General features: G+C 59.0%; 2 protein-coding genes across 10 annotated transcripts; one reads left to right on the top strand and one right to left on the bottom strand.

Moving 5' to 3' along the window:
• Nucleotides 1-8,136: 8,136 nt before the first annotated feature.
• ALG12 (ALG12 alpha-1,6-mannosyltransferase) lies at nucleotides 8,137-17,144 on the bottom strand. Of its 9 annotated transcripts, none has more exons than XM_060414304.1 (12): nucleotides 17,084-17,144; nucleotides 16,594-16,694; nucleotides 16,295-16,352; nucleotides 12,957-13,305; nucleotides 12,760-12,892; nucleotides 11,333-11,506; nucleotides 10,763-10,957; nucleotides 10,261-10,364; nucleotides 9,519-9,742; nucleotides 8,980-9,149; nucleotides 8,824-8,899; nucleotides 8,137-8,733 (listed from the first exon to the last, which is right to left on the bottom strand). In XM_060414304.1, the coding sequence occupies exons 4-12, from the start codon at nucleotides 13,122-13,124 to the stop codon at nucleotides 8,502-8,504; spliced, it is 1,476 nt and encodes a 491-aa protein (XP_060270287.1). In that variant the 5' UTR covers nucleotides 13,125-13,305; nucleotides 16,295-16,352; nucleotides 16,594-16,694; nucleotides 17,084-17,144; the 3' UTR covers nucleotides 8,137-8,501. The 9 variants fall into 9 exon arrangements, with proteins under 9 accessions (XP_060270287.1, XP_042103837.1, XP_027824036.2 ...); XM_042247903.1 differs by having other exon boundaries at nucleotides 12,957-13,281; nucleotides 16,590-16,694; XM_027968235.2 differs by having other exon boundaries at nucleotides 12,957-13,281; nucleotides 16,590-16,736.
• A 348-nt stretch (nucleotides 17,145-17,492) lies between these two features.
• On the top strand, nucleotides 17,493-25,086 carry CRELD2 (cysteine rich with EGF like domains 2). The gene is made up of 10 exons (XM_027968240.2): nucleotides 17,493-17,723; nucleotides 18,357-18,439; nucleotides 18,939-19,049; nucleotides 19,327-19,418; nucleotides 19,956-20,132; nucleotides 21,206-21,301; nucleotides 22,651-22,734; nucleotides 23,535-23,630; nucleotides 23,918-24,064; nucleotides 24,832-25,086. The coding sequence occupies exons 1-10, from the start codon at nucleotides 17,604-17,606 to the stop codon at nucleotides 24,879-24,881; spliced, it is 1,056 nt and encodes a 351-aa protein (XP_027824041.1). The 5' UTR covers nucleotides 17,493-17,603; the 3' UTR covers nucleotides 24,882-25,086.
• Nucleotides 25,087-25,395: the final 309 nt, after the last annotated feature.

Genomic DNA, 25,395 nt, shown 5'->3' on the forward strand with positions numbered 1-25,395 from the left:
CTCCCAGGGGCGGGGGGGGGAGGGCAGCTGCCACTGTTGCTATGCTCCCCCTCCATTGCTGCAACTCGCCACCCCCTCTGAAGTGACTCCTAGAGATTCCACATATTACATAATTGCATAAGTGGGAAGAGTCTGAACGTGACTGTGCTCCGAGGAAAGGCTCAGGAAAGACTTAAGAATCCGTTAAGTTTACACCTCAAACTGATTCTTGGCACAGACTGCCTACAATAATCAAAAGCAAAAGCACAAACCTGGGGGAAGAGAAGAGTCTGATTTCTGGAGTTACCAGATTGTTATATTAAAATGTCCAGTGCACAACATAAAAATCACAAGGCATACAAAAAAAAAATATGGTCCTCTCAAAGGGAAAAAGTGATACAACAGAGTCTGTCCCTGAAAAAGACCTGATGGTGAATATGCTAGACAAAGACTTCCAAACAGCAGCCTTAGAAATACCCGAAAACTAGAAAGTCACGGAGGAAGTCAGTAACGTGAACAAAAATGCAGATATCGGGACTTCACCTGGCGGCCCAGTAGCTAAGGCTCCACGGTCTCAATGCTGGGGGCCTGGGTTTAATCCCTGGTCAGGGGACTAGATCCCACGTGCCACAACCAAAGTTTGCACACAGATTTGGTAACCTCAATAAAACGGACCGATTTCTTGAAAGACACAATCTGCCAAGAGTCACGCAAGAAATAGACTATCTGAACAGGCCTATAGCAATTAAATTGAATCAAGAATTAATAATCTTCCCAAACAGAAACCTCCAGGCCCAGATGAGTTCACTGCTGAATTGTATCAAACATTTAAGGAGGAATTATGTGAGTTCTCTACAGTCTCTTTCAGAGGATAGAAGCAGAGGGTTAGTGCCTAACACTTCCTATGAGGCCAGGATTACCGCAATACCAAAACCAGACAAAAACATTGCAAGAAAGGAAAACTGCAGGCCCACATGCCTTAAAGAAACTCTCCTGGAAGGTAATAGGAGAAAACCCCTAGAGGACCCTGGGTGTGGTGATGACTTTTTAGATACGACTTGAAAGCCTTGATCCATGGATGAAATCACTGGTTAGACTGCTAAAATTAAAAACTTCTGTTGACAGTGTCAAGAGAATGAAAACAAGCCATAGACTGGGAGAAAACACTTGTGAAAGACATATCTGAAAAAAAGACTTCCCATTCAAAACACACGAAGAACTGAAAACAATAAGAAAACGAGGACCCTGACTGACAAGCGGACCTAGAGACCTCAACAGACCCCTCAGCAAAGATGCACAGGTGCCAACCCGACACGGAGAGCTGACTCGCCGGAAAAGACCCTGGTGCTGGGAAAGGCTGAAGGCAGGAGGAGAGGGGACGACAGAGGGCAAGATGGCTGGATGGCGTCAGCGACTCGATGGACCTGAGTTCGGGTGAGCGCCGGGACTTGGTGGTGGACAGGGAGGCCTGGCGCGCTGCGGTCCACGGGGGCGCCAAGAGGCAGACGCAACTGAGCGACTGGACTGAACTGAACTCCGTGAAGACATTCAGCGCCACTCAGGACAGGGAATCTTCCAGTGGATCTTCCTGACCCAAGGACTGAACCCAGGTCTCCTGCATTTCAGGCAGGTTCTTTACCGTCTGAGCCACCAGGAAGCCCCAGAAATAACAGAAAAGCAGGACTAAGCGCTCTGCCTCCAGCAAATGGAGAGCAAGCGCACTGCACAGCGCTGGCCTCTGCGCCTGACAGAAGCCTGAAGACCCGAGCTCACAGCACAGCACGCTAGAAGGCAGAGCTGCACGAGGTGATTCCAGCTTTAAAATTGTTTAAAAAAAACCCTGTACTTAACATCAGGTGGGAGTCTGCACTTTGTGAAAGATGCTAACTGTAAGGAGACCACGGCGCATCCTAAAGCTTCTCTCACTGTAACAACAGAAAAGGAGCTCTGAAGCTGCAGCTGCGCCGGGAGGCCTGAACATCAGGCACTGCTTGCAAAATACCCGTTTTTATTTTAAAAAGCAGCTTTTATGCAGGTGCAGGCTTGCCAGGAAACTAAGACGGACTGGAATAGGTGAATTTAACTCAGATGACCATTATATCTACTACTGCGGGCAGGAATCCCTCAGAAGAAATGGAGTAGCCATCATGGTCACCAAAAAAGTCTGAAATGCAGTACTTGGATGCAATCTCAAAAACGACAGAATGATCTCTGTTTCTAAGGCAGACCATTCAATATCACAGTAATCCAAGTCTATGCCCCAACCAGTAATGCTGAAGAAGCTGAACAGATCTATGAAGACCTACAAAACCTTCTAGAACTAACACCCAAAAAAGATGTCCTTTTCATTACAGGGGACTGGAATGCAATAGTAGGAAGTCAAGAGATACCTGGAATAACAGGCAAGTTTGGCCTTGGAGTACAGAATGAAGCAGGGCAAAGGCTAATAGAGTTTTGCCAAGAGAACACACTGGTCATAGCAAACACCCTCTTCCAACAACACAAGAGAAGACACTATACATGGACATCACCAGATGGTCAACACCAAAATCAGATTGATTATATTCTTTGCAGCCAACGATGGAGAAGTGCTATAATGTGAGCAAAAACCAGACCGGGAGCTGACTGTGGCTCAGATCATGAACTCCTTACTGCCAAAGTCAGACTTGAATTGAAGAAAGTGGGGAAAGCCAATAGACCATTCAGGTATGACCCAAATCAAATCCCTTACAATTATACAGTGGAAGTGACAGATTCAAGGGATTAGATCTGATAGACAGAGTGCCTGAAGAACTACGGAAGGAGGTTCAGGACACTGTACAGGAGGCAGTGATCAAGACCATCCCCAAGAAAAAGAAATGCAAAAAGGAAAAATGGCTGTCTGAGGAGGCCTTACAAATAGCTGAGAAAAGAAGAGAAACTAAAGGCAAAGGAGAAAAGGAAAGATATACCAATTTGAATGCAGAGTTCCAAAAGAATAGCAAGGAGAGAAAAGAAAGAGAAATTCCTCAGTGATCAATGCAAAGAAATAGAGAAAAACAATAGAATGGGAAAGACTAGACATCGATTGCTTCAAGAAAATTAGTGATACCAAGAGAACATTTCATGCAAAGACAGGCTCAATAAAAGACAGAAATGGTAGGGACCTAACAGAAGCACAAGATACTAAGAAGAGGTGGCAAGAACACACAGAAGAACTGTACAAAAAAGATCTTCACGACCCAAATAATGGTGTGATCACTCACCTAGAGCCAGACATCCTGGAATGAGAAGTCAAGTGGGCCTTAGAAAGCATCACTACGAACAAAGCTAGTGGAGGTGGTGGAATTCCAGTTGAGCTATTTCAAACCCTGAAAGATGATGCTGTGAAAGTGCTGCACTCAATATGCCAGCAAATTTGGAAAACTCAGCAGTGGCCACAGGACTGGAAAAGGTCAGTTTTCATTCCAATTCCAAAGAAAGGCAATGCCAAAGAGTGTTCAAACTACCACACAATTGCACTCATCTCACACGCTAGCAAAGTAATGCTCAAAATTCTCCAAGCCAGGCTTCAGCAATACATGAACTGTGCACTTCCAGATGTTCAAGCTGGATTTACAAAAGGCAGAGGAACCAGAGATCAAATTGCCAAAATCTGTTGGATCACAGAAAAAGCAAGAGAGTTCCAGAAAAACATCTGCTTTCTTGACTATGCCAAAACCTTTGACTGTGTGGATCACCACAAACTGTAGAGAATTCTGAAAGAGATGGGAATACCAGACCACCTCACCTGTCTCTTGAGAAATCTGTATGCAGGTCAGGAAGCAACAGTTAGAACTGGACATGGAACAACAGACTGGTTCCAAATAGGAAAAGGAGTATGTCAAGGCTGTATATTGTCACCCTGCTTATTTAACTTCTATGCAGAGTACATCATGAGAAACGCTGGACTGGAAGACACACAAGCTGGAATCAAGATTGCCAGGAGAAATATCAATAACCTCAGATATGCAGATGACACCACCCTTAAGGTAGAAAGTGAAGGACTAACGAGCCTCTTGATGAAAGTTAAAGAGGAGAGTGAAGAAGTTGACTTAAAACTCAACATTCAGTGAACTAAGATCATGGCATCCAGTTCCATCACTTCATGCCTAATAGATGGGGAAACAATGGAAACAGTGACAGGCTTTATTTTCTTGGGCTCCAAAATCACTGAAGATGGTGACTGCAGTCATGAAATTAAAAGACGCTTGCTCCTTGGAAGAAAAGCTATGACTAACCTAGACAGCATATTCAAAAGCAGAGACGTTGGCAATATGTTGCCAACAAAGGTCCGTCTAGTCAAGGCTATGGTTTCTCCTGTGGTCATGTATGGATGTGAGAGCTGGACTATAAAGAAAGCTGAGGGCCAAAGAACTGATGCTTTTGAACTGTGGTGTTGGAGAAGACTTGAGAGTCCCTTGGATTGCAAGGAGATCCAACCAGTCCATCCTAAAGGAGATCAGTCCTGGCTGTTCATTGGAAGGACTGATGTTGAAGCTGAAGGTCCAATACTTTGGCCACCTGATGCGGAGAGCTGACTCATTTGAAAAGACCCTGATGCTGGGAAAGGTTGGGAGCTGAGAGGAGAAGGGGATGACAGAGGGTGAGATGGTTGGATGGCATCACCGACTCGATGGACAGGAGTTTGAGCAGGAGATGAAGGATGTGGAAGTCTGGCATGCTGCAGTCCATGGGTTAGCAAAGAGTCGGACACAACTGAGTGGCTGAACTGAGGCTTGCCATAAGAAAGGGGTGCTTACAGATGCTAACATCATTCAAGAAAAGGCAAAGTCACTACATGGCAACTTGAACGGAAGGTGGAAGATGTAAAGATGGAGAACTGAATGCCAGCAAAGGGCGGTTTGATGATTTCAGATGGAGATTTGGCTTCAGAAACGTCAGGATAACAGGAGAGGTGGCTTCCACTGATAGAAGCCAGCAAACGAGGCCCAGATGCCATCGAGTCGCTGCACAGAAGAGCCGTCTGCCTGAGCAGGGCTTAATGCAGGCACAGTACTGCACTGCGTCCTGGGGGAAATGCCACAAAGGACATTCACGAGTAAGGAGAAGCAGGCAGCAGGGTTTAAGGCGGGAACGAATGGGCTGCTTCTCGTTTGTACAGATGCGGTCAGGACTGTGACAAGACGGCCCGCGAGCCTGGAAGGGAGAAGAGGCCCAGCAGGCACCTGCCTCTAGTTGGACATCAGGAGGCCTGCACGGCCAGGCCATGCCTTCTGGATTGGTTCCATCGACGCCTCATCCCAGAGTTCAGGAAGCTCGTTGTCAGTTCCCAGGAGTTCAACACCGAAGCACAGACAAGGTCTGCTTCCCCAGACACGGTGGCTCTGTTCAGCCTCTAGGTCAGGGGTCATGAGGACCTCTGAGGCTCCACACACGACACTACGGGAAGGATCGTCAGCGCTACCGAAGAGACACCGATAGAACATCGTGAGAGGTGGGAGGCTCACCCCATTGACAATGCTATTCTAAAAAAAAAGTCCTGCTGGAGAAAACTGTCCCGATGCTGTGCCTGACTCCCAGGGTTTACGACAGAGCCAGTCAAGGAAGTCACGAGGTTGTGGGTCTGGCAACATGACCTGGGGGGCGAACGGTTCTGAGAGAAGGTCTTCAGGGAACGCCAGGGCTGAGACTCCCCTGCCGGTGCAGCAGCTAGGCCTCCATGCTTCCACTGCAGGAGGGCAGCTCAGCTCCCTGGCCAGAGAACTGAGATCCCATATGCCACGAGGCGTGGCCCCAAAATTAAAAAAGTCCAGGGCTGACAGACACCACAGCAGAGGCACCGACAGAAGAGGAACTGGTGGAGATGAGAACTCCTGAGCCACGGCCAGACGGTGCAGAAGACGCGGCGCCAAGGAGCAAGCTGACGTCAGGGCAGTGGGCAGAAGGGCTCTGATTCCTCAAGACAGCTTCCAAATTCTCTACGCGCGACACGGGCAAGCGGGGAAGGACTGGGGCGGTGTGGGAGCACGTTTAGGGAAGACAGAGAAGCCCGGCGGGCATTACGAGGTGTTTCCATGAAGACCCCTCCCCACCCCCTCCTCGGCCACCTGAGACAGCAAGACTGTCCCCCCACCCTAGCCTGTTCAGCGTGGGGACAGGGAGGGACTTTAGGACGACCCACCTCCAGTGATGAACAGGAACGGACAGACTGCTCGTCTGTTACGAAAAACATAACAGCTGTACACTGTGCCCAGGGCTCGTATGGAAGTGGACAGTGTGTCCTCAGAGAGAGGTAAGGTGAGCGATACCAGCTGTAAAACTAATACCACATCGGTCTAGTTTCTAACTTTGCTTTCCAAGAACTGTGTGCAACTCTCCCTGAGTGGAGACAGCGTCACGGTCTGTCACTGTGGGCTTTCTTGTTTAATGCAAGTGTCCCCAGTACTGTCATGAGCATGACTGAAATACACACGCCAGAAGAGACAGGACAGTCCACCCGTCAGTGTGCAGGCTGGGCTACCTCGAAGTGCTGATGCTACTAAGCGACTCTAAAGCGAGTGTATTGCTGCTTCTTGACTATCGATCCTCAGATAATTGTGCCTGTACGCAACTGTGAATCTTTTCCACATTTTCGTTTTCTTAAGCTTTTTAAATTAATCATCTTGGCTGTGCTGGGTCTTCGTTGCACACAGACCTTATCTAGTTGCAGAGTGCAGGCTTCTAACTATGGCGGCTTCTCCTGTTGCAGAGCGTGGCCCTGCAGCTCGGGCTTAGCTGCTCCAGGGTGCGTGGATCTTCTCGCATCGGGGGCTGAGGGCGTGTCCCCTGGGTTGGCAGTCCCTGTCCTTTCCTCTGTCTGGTGTTTGTAATATGTGGAACACCCACAGCTCTGTACAGTGTAGGTCCTGACAGGTGATCCATCCTAGGGGCAGGTGGCAGAAACTTGTGATACTGAGACAGCACCGTACAGAGCTTTTCTTCGTGACTTTGTTCTCTTTTGGGGGGCTGCACCTCAAGGCTTATAGATCTCAGTTCAAGCAGTGAGCCCTGGCCTCCTGCAGTGGAAGTGTGGAGTCTTACCCTCCAGACTGCCAAGGAAATCCCTATAGTTTTCTTTTCTGTAGCCTTACATAATTGGAAAAGTATATAACCTGCAAAAATGTCCTCAACTGTTCATGTTATCAGCAAGGCCTTCAGTCAACAGTAGCTGTTGGGAACTAAGCTTTGGGGGAGTCGCAACCTGACTGGGGGCGGGGGTTGGCGACCCTGCCCCTGCGTTGCTTGAAGGTCGAGTGTACGTTGACGCCCACAGAGATGCAGTGGGGCTGGTGGTATCAGCCTGGCACGTGACTCTTCACACCTGTGCGCGTCCACATGTACACACGTGTCCACGCACAGCGTGCCTGATACCCCCCCATCGGAAGAGAGGCCTAGAAACACAGGCACACTGACAGCAGCGAGCACTTTGCAGCTGCATCTTGGTCTCTAAAACCAGCCCAGTCACAAGGAGGCTGGGCCCTCAAAACGGCTGCCTCCAGGGCGGGGACAGAGGAAGCAGCCACGCAACAGGTTCCTGACGGGGCACGCGGCCGGGACAGCACAGCTGACCGGATCCCGGGCCAGGCTGCAGCCGGACACCAAGGCAGCCAACGGGGCTGTTTACAGCCCAGCCAGGCCCGGGGGCATCCACGCGCGGGGGACACACGCAGGGAACTGGGAGCTTAACTTGTGGGTGTGGAGGCACCACAGACCAGCTGCAGCAGCCCCAGGGGGTGCTGCTCTGGGTGGGTGGGGAGGGGCCTCCCTGTCGGCGGGTGCGCAGTCTGTCAGCTTCAGTCATAGAGCACTCCCTGAAGGTGGGAAGCCCTCGGCACTTCCTGGGGCACCGAGGCGCTTGGGGTGGAGGTTAGGCTGTCGGGGACCCACTCTGGAGTGCCCAGAGATTCCGTGTCTCTCTGCACAGGCGTAGCGTGTGTGTGGGTGTGCAGTGTGCACACACGTGAAAGCACACACGGTTCTCCACATCCTCACCAGGGCCTGGTAGGGCCGGACACACGCTGGGAACTTGGTGGACACAGCTCAGGAAGCGGGAAGAGCCAAGCTCACTTAAAGCCAGTGACAACTGTCTCCCAGCTGTCAGAGAATCAGTGATAAGACAACATACAATGTCACTCATTCTTTCTGAACACGTTTATCTCCTACGATCTCTTCTGCAATGGAGACAGCGTGCCCGTGAGCACAGGGAAGGCCCCGCCCTGCAGGGCTGGGCACAGTGGGGCTGCGCCCAGCACACACTGGCCTTCTGGTTTCCACCACCCAGGGGCCCTGCCAGGCGCCAAGAGGCCACCGCCTGCTGCCCTGGAGCAGCTCCTCAGGCCGAAGCCCGTGGCCTGGATGGCGGGCAGTGTCAGTACCCACAGTGCCCTCATGGCCGCGGGGATCCAGGTGCGGCCGGGGATAGGCAGCTGCTGTCCTGTCGGTTCTCGGCTCGCCTGGCAGAAGCTGGCAGGCACCCGCGTCCCTGGGGGCCTACTCCTCCCTCAGGGAGGCCCACGGAGCCGCTCCAGAAGCACAAGCTTGGTCTGCAGGTTCACATGGAACGGAGGCAGTCTGCTCAGGTTCACACTCAGCCCGGTGGTGCCCGGGACATGGGCCAAGACACGGTGCGTGTCTTGGTAGAGCGCCAGGGGCCCGGGAGCGGCCTCCATGAGCAGGTGCGTGTAGGCCAGCATGCGCTCCGAGCCTGGCTCCAGGTCTTCCGTCTTCTCGTACCTGCGGAGGAGAGCACGCCACGCCCTGCAGGCCCACGCTGGTCCCTGGCACCCCGTGCCCCCGGGAGCCTGCGCCACAGGGAAAACGTACCTCCAGGCACTGTTGACCTCCAGGAAGCGGGACACGCCTGTCTGGGCAGCGGCCACGTCGATGTGTAGAGCAACATCTGTGGAGAGCAGGCCGGCCCCGTCAGCGCCGGGGGCCCGCCTCTGGCAAGGCCACCCAGGCCCGGAGCGGCACACCCACCTGCGCGGGCGGGCACCAGCTGGTGCAGCCTCTGCATCGCCACGCCGCCGGGGTAGTTGAAGTGGGACACATACAGGCCCGTGGCCGAGTACGCGGCGTTCACCACGAGGTGCCCCAGCACCAGGAGGCACCCCACTCTATGCAGCCAGGACTTCCTGTAACTGTTCAGCCTGGGAGGGAGCAGAGCCAGGGACGGTCGTGAAGAGCACATCCACCCGCTGCCACGCCCCCACACGAGCCATCACCACGCAGCGGATGCGACAGACTCTGAAACCCCAGCAGGCGCCAAGGCCAAACCTGCGTTAGCCCTTCAAGTGTCCCGAGTCACCCCTCAGGTCAGAGCCTGGCTTCAGGCACGTCCCGGGCTGCCTGGTGCCTGGTGCTGGGCAGAGCAAGGACAGGCGCCCGCTGCCTCTACAGGCCGGCCACAGGCCCTGCAGACGGGCTGGACCCCGCACTAGACCCCGGCCAGATGCCCTCCCCTTTGCAACCCAGTTCATGGCCCCGGGCGAGCCCACGAGGCAGCCAGCAGCACTTACACGCGGGCACAGCCCCTGGCAGCCACAACGTTGAGCAGTGGGAAGGTGTAGATGATGAAGCGCAGCTCCTTGTGCGGCAGCAGCGAGTACAGGGCCATGAAGCCCAGCGCGGGCAGCAGCAGCGCCAGGGCCCGCCTGTCTGCCGCCCCCAGTGGCACGAAGAGCAGGCTGCAGCCCAGGCCACGCGGGAGCGCCGAGTAGAAGTACCAGAGCAGTGGCGAGGTCTGGGCGGGCGTTAAGGAGGCTGCAGGCACCCCCGCGGCAGCCCGCCGTCCCCCGCCAGCGTGATGGCGCCCCGCCCACAGCACCCAGGAGCCCCACAGCTCCGGCCACAGCGTGACCCCTCACACGGGGACAGTGACCCCTCACACGGGGACGGTGACCCCACACACAGGCTGCCACAGCTGCGGACGGACAGCGGAACTGCCCAGAACCGTCCCTCCATCTTTCACTATGAAAACAGCCTGTCCCAGGGTGGGGGGCACACTGGGGACCCACAGCATTCTCTTTGGGGATGTCTTTTAAAGAGCCCAGAGTGAAACATTAAATCAGAAGATTGCAAGGACAGAGAATCCGGGGCTGAGACACTGAGTGGTGTCTCCTCGGGGCACAGACTCAGGACCAGGGAGACCCGCCCTGCAGAGGAGGAAGTGCTGGTGCTGGCGCCATGGCAGCCGTCACGCTCCCCGAGGCGCAGGTGCAGCGGACAGCAGCTTCTCGCTCTGCCTCGAAGGAAGGATACGCCCCAGTTGGAACTCTTGTTGAGGACGGTGTTATACCAGAGCACCTTCCCTTCTGGCCACACGAGGTAGCGCCAGAAATAGGAGTCCACAGCCACCGTCAGTCCTGAAGAAGGAAGAGCAGCTCAGGGGAGCACAGGCTGCCCTGGACACTGTCACAGGTGGAGGTCCCCGAGATGAGCCCCGACAGCAGAGCAGCCAGGAGCCACAGCAGCGCCCTCGGAGGAGCCGAGGCGTCGGGCCCTCCCCCAAAGCAGCCCCCACACACAGCTGCCCCCGCGTCTGCACGGCCTGGCCGAGGCCCAGGAGAAGGCGGCCCTGATGCGGGTCCTGTGGAGGGGGTCTGGTGGGGGACGCTTGGGCAGCAGAGCCAGAGGACCCGCACTGGGGCTCTGGGGCCCCGTGGGAGGTGCAGGTGATTCTATTTAATGAGGAACAGAGATGAGAAAGCCCCCAACAAAGAGGGCGCAGCCCCCACCGGCCCAGCCCCTGCGACCCACTCACCCAAGCAGAGGATCCCGGCCGGCACAGCACAGCGCAGGGCCCGGGTCAGGGAGAGTTTCCGCCAGCAGAGCGGCAGCAGCAGTGCTAGGCCCAGGAGCAGGCTTAGCTCGGCCCTGAAGACCAGGATGACGAAGGCCGAGAGCCAGATGAAGCGCGTCCACCTCTGCTGCAGCCAGGCCGCCAGGGCCAGCAGCACTGCGGGAGGGTGGGCGCAGCGTCACTCTCTGCTCGAGGGGCACAGGAGCCCCGAGACCGCCCGCCCGGGCCCCATCCGCACTGCCCCCACCTCCTGCAGAGCCTCGCCCACCCGGCCCCTCTGGGGTCCCTGCCCGCTCCCAGCCCCATGGACCAGCTCCTCCTCCGGGGGCTGCTCTTGGGGAGGCCTCGCCCCACCAGCTCCCCTGAGGCCAAGCCGGAGCCCTGCACAGGGACAGAGCTCGCTCGCTTCCTGGCCTCCCTGTCCTGCATTTCTGAGACACCTGGTGGGCGGCAGCTCTCGACAGACACTCGGATGGACCCCCACTGACACCAGCCCGGGAGACCGGGCAGGACAGGCCGGCAGCAACGTACCCACGGGCAGCGCCAGCACGTTGGGGAGCGTCCGTGTGCAGTAGAACATCAGGTGGAACTGCGAGGCCGTCACCCAGCAGAACAGGGCGGCCACCGTGGCCCCAAACTGCCGCCTCACTTCTCTTTGTAACGTCCAGAGTCCGAGAATCACGCCGAGTCCCACGACGGCCCTGACTGAGCAGAGACGGTGCGTGGGCCCAGGGGATCCCGTACTAAAAATGGGCCGGTGTATACAGCACGACGGCACTCAGCTGCAGAGAAGAAACCCTGCCGTGTGCAGCAGCGGATACGCCCAGAGGTCACCATACTAGAGGTCGAGTGCAAAGGAGGAGAAGGGCGAGCGCCCCGCGGCGTCACTCGTGTGTGGAATCTAATGGACACGGACGCACTACACACGGAACACTCACGCAGGAGGCCGCACACTGCTGGCTGCCAAAGGGGAAGCGGGGAGGGGCAGCTCAGGAGTCTGCGGCCCACAGACACACACGGCTGTGCACGGCAGACCGCAACAAAGACGCGCTGCACCGCGCAGGGAACTACGCTCAGCATCGTGTGACAACCTGTGACGGCCAGAATCGGGAAGAGGAAGATATGTATTTAAAACTGAACTGCCTCACAGCACGTCTGGTGTGAAGACAGTACTGAGAGTCAGTTCTACTTCAATTAAAAGCCTGACACACAAAATGAAATGAAATGCGTTCCGTCTAAAGCGACGGCGCGTGCTTTCCCTGAAGCTAGCATCAGGCAAGCTTGTTCACTTTCTGTTTCACTTGCCAGTAACTAGATTCTTTTGAGCATGGTGGGCCACCTTTGAGTCCTGTGACACTTTTTATTTAACAGTAAACACTTCTTAAACTCAAACAAATGGGCTGGGCGTGGGAAGCAGGCGGCCTGGACGCTGGCACCCCGACCCTGGAGCTGTTCTGTGCCTGGCGGCCCCGGGCAGGGCTGGGACACTCGGAAGCTGGGCTGGGCAGGGCAGACGCGCGCAGGCGACAGCTGGCACCACAGAGGCCCTGTCACCGGCCAGCACTTCCAGGGCTACACTTACTGAGCACCTGACGCTCAGACGTGGCCCCAGCCACCCGGCCGAGGCTGCCTGGCCCCCCCACGCAAGTGGACGGCCGACCTCCGCTTCCTCGGCCCCCCTTTCCCGAGCCACAGCCGCCTGGTCCCAGGAGCTCTCCGACCACACGTGCCCACCAGCATGAGCCGTGCTGCGGCTGCTCAGGGGCGGGGCCTGGCCCCCGCTGTCACCACCTGGGGAGGTGGGCGCTGCCCCCACTGAACTGCCTGCCAAGTGACCAAGACGGCCGGGACTCCAGGTGGCGGCCACTCCCGCCGAGGGCCCCTTGACTGGGTGGCCGCGGCTGTCTGACGCCGCCACCGCTCTTCACCACCGCCTCCCCCACCGGAGGAGCCCTTACCTACAAGCTGAGAGTAGAACTTCGATGTCTCCAACAGCGAGAGCGCGTAGACCGCGGGGCTGGAGAGCGCGGCGATCAGCAGTGGCCCGAGGAACGTCCTGGGGACCACGCCGGGGAACTCAAGGTGGTCAAACTGCAGGGAGAGGGCGGGTCAGCCAGGCCCGGGCCAGGCCCCCACACCACTCAGGCGAGCTCACCTTGTCCACATCCAGCCGGTGGTAGAGCAGGTCGTGCACAGCCTGCAGGTTGAAGCTCTCCTCCACCTTGGTGTAGGGGCAGGCGGCCAGGTGGACCGCGGCCACGGCCATCAGCAGCCCCAGGAGCTGGCGCTGCCCGCCCAGGCCCGACGGCCTTCTCCCAGCCATTCTGCGCACCCGCCTCACGGACCTTCATCCACCGTGAGCACCGCAGCTCTTGAGTGTGTTCAAAGAATGGAGACACAGATTCCCAAGCTCGAAAACTCTGCTGGAGTCAACACCTGGGAGACGTGTGTGAAGGGTAACAGCACCCCTCTGAAGTAACCTGGAAACACATCAACACAGGACACTGAAAGAAAAATCACCCTTAAGAAACGTCCACGTTGTAACCAGCCACCTTCTTTAAGCTGTCTGTGAATGCTCTTCCAGGAGAAAGGGCCCGAGTTGCAGAGCCAGAGCTGAGTGCACCGGCAGCTGGGCCCCGGGTCAGCCCGGCCCGGACACAGCAGGACCGAGAGGCGAAGATCTGGCTGGAGAGTCAAGAACACGCCGGGCTCGGCCCCCAGGGCAGTAGCTGGGGCAGACAGGCTGGGGCTGTGAAGCAGGAGGGTGGGGGGCACACCCAGAGCACAGCAGAGCAGCAGCCATTAGTTGGGGGGGGGGCAGCGAAGACCTGCGTCCCCAGGACTGTGTGACGGGCCGTGGACTCTGCATCCTGAACTTCGCCCGGGAGCCCCTCTGAGCCCCAGGAAGCACCACGCTGGTTGTAAGCACAAACCGGTGGACGGCAGAAAGCAAGCCTGTTCCTGGGCAGGGGGGCGGGGGGCGCAGACGGATGCCTGCACTGCAGGTGCCCACACACCAGGACTGGGGGGTACCCCGAGGAACAAAGATTCCAAGAAGACCACGGAGCGTCTGGGCAGCTCCTACTCGCAGGAGACCTACAACTTTCAACTCGGCGAGGGAGGAAAGACAGCAAATTCTTCCTGTTTGTGGCTTGTCTTAAAACACATTTGCTGTTCTTTGATCAAAACCAAAAGAGCAAGAAGCAAAAGAAGAGAACCACAGTGCCATTTGTTAAAAGTACTTTTTGGTTAGAGGGAGATGTATTAAGCCTCTGCTCTAAGTCAGCAAGTGGGGAATCCATGACTTAATAAAATCTGGAGGAGGAAGAGGGATCCTGTTCGATACGGCGGTGGCGGCGAGGTGGGGGAAGTAAGGGAGTCAGAGGGCTTTAATAATTCAGAATCACCAAATAACGCAGTTCCGAGAGAAGTAACAGAACTTGGTTCCCTCACCGAACTGTAAGGGCGGGACTTTCCTGTTTTCCCAGCACTGCGACCTCAGCAAGGAGGCCTGGCCATCAGGACTCGCAGCCGCATTGCCACCTGGTGCTCAGCAGGTGCTCAGCAGGCTTGAGAAACAAATGCACAACAGTTCCTAAGCGTGGATGTTATCAGCTTACATTTTCGTTCAGTTCAGTTCAGTCAGTCGTGTCCGACTCTTTGCCACCTCATGAACTGCAGCACGCCAGGCCTCCCCGTCCATCACCAACTTCCAGAGCTTACTCAAACTCACATCCATCAAGTCAGTGAGACCATCCAATCATCTCATCCTCTGTCATCCCCTTCTCCTCCCATCATCAATCTTTCCCAGCATCAGGGTCTTTTCCAGTGAGTCAGTTCTTCATACCAGGTGGCCAAAGTATTGGAGTTTCAGCTTCAGCATCAGTTCTTCCAATGAATATTCAGGACTGATTGATCTCCTTTAGGATGGACTGGTTGGATCTCCTTGCAGTCCAAGCGACTCTAAGACTCTTCTCTAATACCACAGTTCAAAAGCATCAATTGTTTGGCACTCAGCTTTCTTTATAATCCAACTCTCACATCCATACATGACTACTGGAAAAACCATAGCTTTGACTAGATGGACCTTTGTTGGCAATGTAACGTCTCTGCTTTTGAATATGCTATCTAGGTTGGTCATGGCTTTTCTTCCAAGGAGTAAATATCTTTTAATTTCATGGCTGCAGTCACCATATGCAGTGATTTTGGAGCCCCCCAAAAATAAAGACTGACACTGTTTCCACTGTTTCCCCATCTATCTGCCATGAAGTGATAGGACCGGATGCCATGATCTTACTTTTATGACTGTTGAGTCCTAAACCAGTTTTTTCACTCTCCTCTTTCACTTTCATCAAGAGGCTCTTTAGTTACTGTTTGCTGTCTGCCATAAGGGTGGTATCATCTGCCTATCTGAGGTTACTGATGTTCCTCCCAGCAATCTTGATTCCGGCTTGTGCTTTATCCAGTCCAGCGTTTCTCATGATGTGCTCTGCATATAAGTTAAATAAGCAGGGTGACAATATACAGCCTTGACATATTCCTTTCCCAATTTGGAACCAGTCTGTTGTTCCATGTCCTGTTCTAACTGTTGCTTCTTGACCTGCATACAGATTTCTCAGGAGGCAGGTCAGGTGGTCTGGTATTCCCATGTCTTTAAGAATTTTCCATAGTTTGTGGTGATCCACACAGTCAAAGGTTTTGGCATAGTCAATAAAGCAGAAGTGGATATTTTTCTGGAATTCTTGCTTTTTCTATGATCCAACACCCAGTTGTGGATGTCACTGGTGATGGAAGTAAAGTCCAACGCTGTAAAGAACAATACTGCACAGGAACCTGGAACATTAGGTCCATGAATCAAGGTAAATTGAAAGTGGTCAAACAGGAGATGGCAAGACTGAACGCCATTTTAGGAATCAGTGAACTGACTCCTGGAACTGGAAATGGGTGGATTTAACTTACATGACCATTGTATCTACTACTGTGGGCAAGAATCTCTTAAAAGAAGTGGAGTAGCCCTCATAGTCAACAAGAGAGTTCTAAATGTAGTACTTGGGTGCAGTCTCAAAAAACGACAGAATGATCTCTGTTCACTTCCACAGCAAACATTTTCATTACAGACACATTAATGCTTTGATTTCCAATGATGCCGAGCAGACCACAGAACACTCACATGCTGCTCTCTGTTCCTCTGAGGTTAAAACACTGTCAAGAACTAGGAAGCATGTATAAAGCGGAGTGCTGGAAGCAGCTGCACATGTAACGCTTGGCAGGCCTGGGGCTCACAGCCGTTCCAGGCTCATCTCTGCAGACCCCACTCCACGCCCCTGCCCACAGCGCGCTCCCGAGCGAAAACCTAGACTCTGACATCTCAGGGGGCTTCCCTGCTGGCTCAGATGGTAGAGAATCATCCTGCTATGCAGGAGACCTGCGTTCGATCCCTGCATTGGGAAGATCCCTAGAGAAGGAAATGGCAACCCACTGCAGTTTCCTTACCTGGAGAATCCCATGGACAGAGGAGCCTGGTGGGCTACAGTTCATGGGGTCACAGGAGCTGTGGGGTGAAAGCTACATTACCAAGCCTGCTCCAGGCCCTAGGGGCTTCTCCCCCAGACGAGGGTACTCTCTGCTGATGGCCGAGAGCAAAGCAGCTTATTCTGGAAGACACTAGCAGCGCCCTGCATGCCCACCCGGGACCAGGAGGAGACACACAGGGCAGGGCAAGTACACAAACCACAGTAAGCCCCCTGGGACCGAGACCGTGAGCAATCGCCCCTGTACTCGTCCACACCTGCCTGCAGCCGTTCCGACGACTATCGTTTCCAGGACGGTGGCCCCTCAGATTAGGAAGCGACCTGCAGAGGCCCTCCTGTCCCCGTCTATTCCTCGGTCTCGACTGAAACCGGTCAAATCAGATGTCCACGTTACTAATTCACGGCTGGAAACACAAAGGAACTGGCAAGAGATCAGGCCAGGGAAAACTATCTTTTGTACTTCTTCTTTCTGGCAGTTCTGTCCTAAAGAGACCAGGTAATGCCCACGTTCCTTCTCCTGACTTAAACCCCGGGTTTCGGCGCCAAGGGCCTAGGGCACGGGGGGCGGGGAATGCAGACTGCTGGGTCCCCAGACACACTCCTCAGGCCCCAGGTGACGCGGCTGGCCCCAGCTGAGGAGCCTGGCGGTCGTCCCGCGTGCACGCGCACGCTGAGGCCCAAGGAGCCCCGCGACGGCGCCAGCCCGAGGTCCCCTCAGCCCGCCCCGAGAGCCCCAGCCACGCGCGCTGACCTCGCCAGCCCACCGCGCGGTCCCTCGAAGCGCTCGCGCCTGGGCTGCCCGCGGCCGGAAGGCGGGTGGCGGAAACCAAGAGCTTCGGCGAAGCCCTTGCCCGAACCTAACATGGCCGCTGAGGCTACGCTGCCGTCGCGGACGCCGTCGCTGCCCGGAGTAAAGATGGCCGCTCCGGGCGGCGCGCGGGAGAGGCGGACGCAAGGGGCGGGCCCGGGCCCCCACGCCCCCCAAGCCCAGCCTCCCGGCGGGACGCTGACCCGGGGCCTTCCTATTGGTAGCCGCTCGTGGCGAGCCCGGATTGGGCCGCACGGGGGCGGGGCGGACCTAGAAGGCCAATCGCCGCGCGAGGGCTGGCGTGGGGCGGGGCTCCAGCCGGCTCCGCCGAGTATCCCCGGGAACGGCCGGCGCTTCGGAGCCGGTAGGCGGCCGGAGGCCGGAGTGCTCGGCCGGTTCCCGGTGGACTTCGGCCCGCGTCCGCGCTGCCGCGACCCCGCGGCGCCGTCCGCCTCGGCCCGCCATGCGCCCGCCGGCCCTGGCCGTGCTGGGGCTGCTGCTGCTGCTGCTGCCGACCGGCGAGGCCACCAAGAAGCCGACGCCCTGCAAGCGCTGCCGGGAGCTGGTGGACAAGTTCAACCAGGTGGGCCGGTCACTCCGCGGGGACGGCGGCGGGAGACGGGGTCGCCCTGCCATGGCCCAGAATTACCCCACCGTGGGCCTGCGATCACCTTGCCGTGGACTGGGTCACCCCATCATGGACTGGGTCACCCCCCATGGACTGGGTCACTCTATCATGGATTGGGTCACCCCACCGTGGACTGGGTCACCCCACCATGGACTGGTTCACCCCCATGGACTAGGTCACCCCCCCATGGACTGGGTCACCCCCCGTGGACTGGGTCACTCCACCATGGACTGGCTCACCCCCCCGTGGACTGGGTCGCCCCACCATGGACTGGTTCACCCCCATGGACTAGGTCACCCCCCATGGACTGGGTCACCCCCCGTGGACTGGGTCACTCCACCGTGGACTGGCTCACCCCCCGTGGACTGGGTCACCCCACCGTGGACTGGCTCACCCCCCGTGGACTGGCTTACCACCCATGGACTGGCTCACCCTCCATGGACTGGGTCACCCCCCGTGGACTGGGTCACTCCACCGTGGACTGGCTCACCCCCCCGTGGACTGGGTCACCCCACCATGGACTGGTTCACCCCTCCATGGACAGATGTGAAGCAGCAGGGCTGACCCTGTGTGGCCCTCTCCCCACAGGGAATGGTGGACACAGCAAAGAAGAACTTTGGTGGTGGGAACACGGCTTGGGAGGAGAAGACGCTGTCCAAGTATGAATTCAGGTGGGCACCCTGCTCTGACTGGCCCAGCGCCCGCCTTTGGGGCCTGACGTGTCCCTGGGAGCGTCTGCAGACACAGAGGGTCCCTTGGGCACAGTCACCTGTCCTTGCCTGGGGCTGGCATGTGGGCCTCTGGCCCCTGGCTGTCCCCTTGCCCTCCAAGGGGCAGACACGGGTCTTTTCAAAACGCAGGTGGGGCTGGCCCCACCCCCACCCAGAGCTCTGGCCCATTGCCGGGCTTCCCTGGGTGGACCCCACGCTTGATGTTCTCCCTGAGGATGAACAGGCCTCCCTCACCACCGCACCCTCTGCGTTTAGCTGTCTGCCTGGCAGTGATGCCCCCCGGCCCCAGCTGGGTGTTTGTCGCAGGTCTGTCCTCACTGAACACCAGCGTGGCTGCTCCCCAGCAGCAGGGGGCCTCCAGGCCTCCCTGGAGCATGGACGCTGACCCCTGAGGTGCCGCGCGCCCCCCTCTCACAGTGCCGCTGGCCCTGTGTTTCAGTGAAGTCCGCCTGCTGGAGATCGTGGAGGGCCTGTGTGAGGCCAGCGACTTCGAGTGCAACCAGCTGCTGGAGGAGCAGGAGGAGCTGCTGGAGGCCTGGTGGCTGCGGCTGTGAGTGCTCGGGGCCCGGCGCCCACCACGCCTGGGGGTCAAAACGCACTGGAGACAGTAGGGCTTCCACACACCTGATTTCTCCCTCACCCACATTCCCGTCCTGTTCCATCGAAGTGCAGCGATCCCGACGGGGGAGTTAGCTGGGAGAGTCTGCTGGCCACAGGCCCTCGTTTCCCGGGTCCCCCGATGCTCAGAAGTGCCTTACATTCAACTGTGGTTTTGTTTTGAGGAAATCCGCCACGTGAGATTCAGTGGATGCTGTTTACATCCTCAGGAAGAAGAACCATCCTGACTTATTTGAATGGTTCTGTGTGCAGACACTGAAAGTTTGCTGTCCTCCGGGGACTTACGGGCCGGACTGCCTGGGTGTGTCTTTCATTGGGGACCCTCGAGTGTCCACATTGTTCCTGTTGCAGCTCCAGGGGCGGCGGCTCCCACGGGCCTGGGTGCTGCCCCCTCCCAGCTGCAGGGACCTTCTCCCCCAGTCTGGTCCCGGGTGTGCTTCCAGCTCACCTGTGGGTTCGTCGTAACCCACTGCCTGGTGCTGCCTGCTAAGTGCGAGGAGGCCTACTGCCAGCAGAGCGCTGTGCAAGAGGCCGGGGCGTCCAGCCTTCAGGGTTCCGTCCAGGCATCACTGACACGTTCAGGTCGATCCCCTGGGCGGAGGGCATCATCTTGGCGCCCAGACCCTGCCCCAGCCCGCCCGCAGTCCTGCTGGCGCGTGGCTGCAGCGAGGAGTCCTCACTGTCCCCTCCTCGGCCCCGTGTCCCCGGTGAGGCCGGGGCCTGTGTGTCCCGGGGAAGGGCACGGGGGGCAGCGGGACTTGGGGCTGAGTGGGTGGACGGCGGGGCTCCCCGGGGCCCCCCTGCTCCCAGACGCCCTCTGAGCAGCTCGTGTTCACAGCGTGCCAGGGCGGGTCTGAGCGGCCCTGCAGCGGGAGCGGCCACTGCAGCGGAGACGGCACCCGGGAGGGCGACGGGTCGTGCCAGTGCCACCTGGGCTACCAGGGGCCGCTGTGCACCGACTGCATGGACGGCTACTTCCGCGCGCCGACGGGCGGGACGCACAGCATCTGCTCAGGTACCGGCAGCACCCACAGGCCAGGAGCAGGGACCGCACCGGCAGAGCTGGGGGCTGGGGACAGTCCCGCTTCCTGCCCCTGAACAAGCCATGGAGGGAAGCGTGCGGTGGTGACCCCCGACAGCCTCCTGGACGGGCAGCACGGCACCGTCAGCTCCATGACATCCACGCTGGGCCTGGGCGCTGTGTCCTCCGGAGGCTTGCGCGGCCCTGCTGCGCCGGCGGGAAGCTCGGCGCCGGCGGGAGCGGGCTGGTTGTGCCTGCGGCGTGCGGGGCCGGGTCCATCAGCGCACCTCCGGGGGCTGGTGGTGTGGCTGAGAATGGGACAGCAGAGGCCGTGCAGTGTGGCCCCAGATCCCTGTGAGGAAGGCTCGCCACCTCCGTTACCCTGGTGTGGGAAGGGCGGCCCCCCCGCCAGGCTCTCTGAAGGCTCCCTGGCCGTTGTCCCCGGGCTCCTCCGTGAGTTCCGAGATGTGCCCGTGGGGTCACAGATGGAGCCTTCTCAGCTGGGATGAAACGCCAACTCTTCCAGATGGGGAGGCCCACACCCCACTCATGAGGCTGCGTCAGCCCAGGGCGGTGTTCTCCGACGTGTAAATCCAGGGAGCGGGCCATGGGAGACCTGTGTTCCTCCTTGGCTGTCCCTGCCTCAGGGGAGGACTGTGGCAGGCGCCGGCAGTCAGGTCTGGGGGCCATGCCGCGCCCTCAGGCCTGCCCACAGTGAGGCCAGCCACCCCGGTTTCTACCTGAGACCTCCCCAAGCCCAGCAGGACCGCGCATGTTGGCAGGCGGCATGCGCACCCAGCCGGGTCTGGCTGCAGGCTTAGGAGCAGCCCCTCTGAGCCGTCATCTGCTGAGAATTTCATCGCCACCGGGCGCGGGAGTCCCCACGTGCTGTCTCTTCTCGTCAAGTGCAGCGTTGTGATTTAGTGAACGTATTTTCCTGCTGCTGAATCAGTCTTGCCGTTTGGGGATTTACGCTTGTTTTCACCCTAACAAATGTCAGTTCCTAAGCCCCAAAACAACCTTTGCAATGAGTTTGCTCCTGAGATGCGCCTGCCTCTGCCTTGCAGCCTGTGACGAGGCGTGTAAGACGTGCGTGGGCCCCACCAACAGAGACTGCGACCAGTGTGAAGTGGGCTGGGTGCGCCAGGACGACGCCTGCGTGGGTGAGGCTGGTGGGCGGCCCTCCACTCCGCGCCCCCCACCCTGAACCTCCCGCCCTCCGTGGGCTCTGCCAGCCCAGCCACCCCCAGGACATGCCATGCCCTGCCTGCTGCGGACGTGCTGGGGAGACTGACGTCCCTGGTCGTGATTAAGGGGTCACAGGTGGAGGCTGGCTTTGCAGGTGGCTGCTTTTGCCTGCGGGCGGGATGCCTCGCGGGAACCCTCTGCGGCCTAGACCCCGGGCTGGGTGGGTGGCCGCAGCCTTGCTGTCTGTGGCCTCAGGGGTCCTATTGGCTCAGGAGAGGAGCCTGACCCAGGCCCAGTCGCGTTCCCTTGGGTCCTGTGGGGCTGGCAAGGCGACACTGTGGGGAGGTGACAGCCTCTGAGTGCAGTGACGGCGCAGTCCCGTGCTCGGAAGGCCCCTGATCAGGGCGCCTGGCCTCCCGCCGCCCGCCCTCAGGCCTCGCTTGGACTGTAGCCCCGCCCACAGAGTCTCAGGGCCTGGGGTGGCGTGCTGCGCTGCCCAGCTGCCCCTGGGGGTCCTGTGCTGCTCAGGGCTGCTCCTTGGGGGCGTGGGGGGGCGGTCCCTGGGCTGCCCGGCTGCTCCTGGGTGTCCCTGTGCTGCCCGGCTGCTCCTGGGGGGTCCTGTGCTGCCCAGGGCTGCTCCTTGGGGGCATGGGGGTCCCTGCGCTGCCCGGCTGCTCCTGGGGGATCCCTGCGCTGCCCGGCTGCTCCTGGGGGGTCCTGTGCTGCCCAGGGCTGCTCCTTGGGGGCGTGGGCGTCCCTGCACTGCCTGGCTGCTCCTGGGGGGTCCCTGGGCTGCCCGGCTGCTCCTGGGTGTCCCTGCGCTGCCTGGCTGCTCCTGGGGGGTCCCTGGGCTGCCCGGCTGCTCCTGGGTGTCCCTGCGCTGCCTGGCTGCTCCTGGGGGGTCCTGTGCTGCCCAGGGCTGCTCCTTGGGGGCATGGGGGTCCCTGCGCTGCCCGGCTGCTCCTGGGGCGTCCCTGCGCTGCCCGGCTGCTCCTGGGTGTCCCTGCGCTGCCTGGCTGCTCCTGGGGGGTCCCTGGGCCGCCCGGCTGCTCCTGGGTGTCCCTGCGCTGCCCGGCTGCTCCTGGGGGTCCAGCCCCGGGTTTGGTTTCAGCCTCACAGCTGGTGGGCCTCCTGCCTCAGGTCCCAGACTGAGTGGGGCGTGGTGCCCTCCACGGCCCTGAGGAGGGACTCGTGCTCAGCCACCGCGCTGTGCCCACTGCACACAGAGGCCCCGGATGATGGTCGTCCACATGTCCCCAGGCAAGGGGCCCTTGGCCACCGGGCTCGGGTCAGGGCCTCCCCTCAGCCATGCTGTTGTTTCCAGACGTGGATGAGTGTGCAGCGGAGCCGCCGCCCTGCGAGGACACGCAGTACTGTGAGAACATCAACGGCTCCTTCGTGTGTGAGGGTGAGCGCCGCCCACTGCCCTGGCCTCCCCTGCCCCGGTCTGTCCTGCTCCCGTCCGTCCCCCCGCCCGCCCTGGCCTCCCGTCCGGCCAGCTCCCCAGGCGTCTGTCGTTTGTCTGTGTGACCCCTGCACGCGCCGCCCGCTTAAAAAGCTTAAGCTAGCAACAGAAGCACTGGCCGTTTCCCGACCATCAGGAAACTCAGGTGCAAGGAGACAGCAGTGCCCGCTGGCAGGAGGGCCCTGGGGTCAGTGCAGTGCTGATCTGACACGGTGCCTTGTCCCCTGTTCGATTTTGCCTCAACAACACTGTGCCCGTGTTTGTCCGTCGCGTTTCTCTGCATCGTGTCGTTAGGAGCGTGCTGACGTCTGGTCTTCAGCAGCCCACATGGTTGAATATTTCAGCCGTGCATGTTCTCCAGTTACAGACTCAGAGAGCCCTTTAGGTAGAGCTTTGCACGCTGCTCCTCACTTTCCCTGCATCAGTCTCCGAGTTGGGCCACCTGCCCCAGAGGTGGTGCCCCTTCCTCACCCAGCAGCAGGCCGTGTGGCTCACACCTCCCGCAGCATCCTGTTTCCATGTTCCACGGACACACAGCTCCGTGTTCCACAGACACACAGCTCTGTGCTCCACAGACGCGCAACATGCCCCAGCAGCATCACAGGAACACAGGCTGTCTGCCGGGGCAGCACGGGGGGCCATCCCTCGAAGGGTGGGGACACCGGCTCTTCTGGCCACAAGCCCTCCCCAGCCCCGCGCGTGGCTCTTGCAGGACGAGGCTCACTCCCCTCCCCTCGTTGCAGAATGTGACCCCACCTGTGTGGGGTGCACCGGGAAGGGCCCCGCCCAGTGTAGAGAGTGCATCACCGGCTACAGCCAGGAGAGCGGCCAGTGTGAAGGTCAGCGGGCGCGTCTGCTCCGCCGGGGGGCCTTCCCGGGGGCCGTGCTCCAGTGTGGACGGGGCCCTGGGGAGGCACGCAGCTCCTGCCCTCATTCCTCTGCCTGTCCCCTCTCCAAACAACCGCCCGGGTCTCCTGCTGAGCCCCTCCCTCCTTTCTCTAATGCACCTACCATCTCCGCCTCTGTGCACAAGTGAATCCCCCCTCCAGCCCCCGTGAACCCCTCGACCCCTGCTGGGCCTGTCTGCCCAGTGAGGTCGCCCGTGCAGTGGAGTGTTCTCATTCAGACATCGATGAGTGCTCGCTGGCAGAGAAGCCCTGCCCGAGGGACAATGAGAACTGCTACAACACGCCCGGAAGCTTCGTCTGTGTGTGCCCCGACGGCTTCGAGGAGGCGGAGGGCACCTGTGTGCAGAGCAGGCCGGCGGGGGCTGGTGAGTGACGCCCGGCCGCCTCTGCTCGGGGCTCCCGCAGAGACGAGCTCACAGAGGGTGGCGGGGGGCACCACAGCCCTGGTGGCTTCAACCCCAGAGCCCTGCAGGTGGGACGTCTGAGCTCCAGTGTTGGGGACTGCCTCCCCCAAAGCCCGTCGGAAGCATGCTTCCCGCCTCTCCCGGCTCTGGGGGTCACTCCTGGCGTTCCTGGGCGCGCAGCCGCGTCCCTCCAGCCTCCGCCTCTGTGATCTCGTGGCCTTCTCCCTGGAGTCTGCGTCCACGGTTCCCTCTGCTTGTGGGGACACCACTCGTGGGCTCAGGGCCGCCCCCAGTGACCTCGATCGCCGGCAGGGACACTGTTTCCAAGCAAGGTCACGTCCACACGTGTCCCATGGGGGGGTGCAGTTCTTCCAAGACGGTCCCAGACGCATCCTGGGGAGTGTGGGACGTCCACAGGTCGGTGGCTGGGCCTCCAGGAGGAGCTGAGGCCCCGGAAGGATCATGGGGGGCCCAGTGGGCAGCAGAGAGCGAGGCCCAGAGAGGCTGTGGCCGCCCCGCTCAGCCCCGTGTGCCAGGGCTCACGATGCAGGCTCTTGTCTCGTCCAGACTAACAGCGGCCGCCTGTCCCGGGGCCCCCGCCCCACTCTGGGGAGACAACCCAGCTGGGCAGGCCCCCCAGGGCTGTGGGCAAGCCGCCCACTCACCATCACGGCTCCAGCGGGGCCCTCGTGCCAGGATTTTACCTAACCACCTTTGTTTCCTTACAGAAGCCACAGAGGCAAGTCCGACACAGCCCCCCTCCCGGGAAGATTTATGACCAGCACGGAGTTGGCCACGCCGCCCCTAACTTATTCAGACTGTCGTCCCGACGGGCCCAGTGCTGGCCGCTGGCTCCAGGGGGCCCCTTCCTGGAATGGACGGTGCTCACTGGACCCTTCAAAAGCTGCGTTTCTTGGCTGTTCTTAAACAGATTTGTATATTTTGATACCGTTCTTTATAATAAAATTGGCCCCTGAAGGTAATTAGGCAGAGGACAGGTGTGGGTTTGTCTCGGTGAAAACGTGGATGCTTTCGAGTGGAGCTTGCCCAGTCCTGGAGCCCCGGGCCTGCAGGGCCCCCCAGTGGTCCCTGTTGCTCACCCCCAAAGGCTTGCAAGCACGAGCGGAACTTTGACAAGGGGGTTCAGGGCCCCCCGTGGGCCCTAGAGTGAGTGTCATTAGGGACCCTGTGGGAAGAAGTCAGAGAAGAACCCCCAGGGCCAGGTCCTCAGTAGGAAGGAGGCACCCTGCACCCCCAGGCCCTCAGCGCCCCCGCCCCCGGCCTCACTCCCG

Source organism: Ovis aries, chromosome 3 (genome assembly GCF_016772045.2).
Source record: "Ovis aries strain OAR_USU_Benz2616 breed Rambouillet chromosome 3, ARS-UI_Ramb_v3.0, whole genome shotgun sequence".
NCBI classification, from domain to species: domain Eukaryota; kingdom Metazoa; phylum Chordata; class Mammalia; order Artiodactyla; family Bovidae; genus Ovis; species Ovis aries.

What these genes read in the sequence shown, in the direction of transcription:
- CRELD2 (XM_027968240.2), top strand. Translation starts at nt 17,604, where the DNA reads ATGCGCCCGCCGGCCCTGGCCGTGCTGGGGCTGCTGCTGCTGCTGCTG. An exon ending in TGGTGGACAAGTTCAACCAG is followed by an intron (nt 17,724 to 18,356) that starts GTGGGCCGGTCA and finishes CTCTCCCCACAG; the next exon opens with GGAATGGTGGACACAGCAAA. An exon ending in CGGCTCCTTCGTGTGTGAGG is followed by an intron (nt 22,735 to 23,534) that starts GTGAGCGCCGCC and finishes CCCTCGTTGCAG; the next exon opens with AATGTGACCCCACCTGTGTG.
- ALG12 (XM_027968239.2), bottom strand. Translation starts at nt 13,124, where the DNA reads ATGGCTGGGAGAAGGCCGTCGGGCCTGGGCGGGCAGCGCCAGCTCCTG. An exon ending in GTTCTACTCTCAGCTTGTAG is followed by an intron (nt 11,507 to 12,759) that starts GTAAGGGCTCCT and finishes GTCTCTGCTCAG; the next exon opens with TCAGGGCCGTCGTGGGACTC. An exon ending in GAGGTCAACAGTGCCTGGAG is followed by an intron (nt 8,734 to 8,823) that starts GTACGTTTTCCC and finishes TCTCCTCCGCAG; the next exon opens with GTACGAGAAGACGGAAGACC.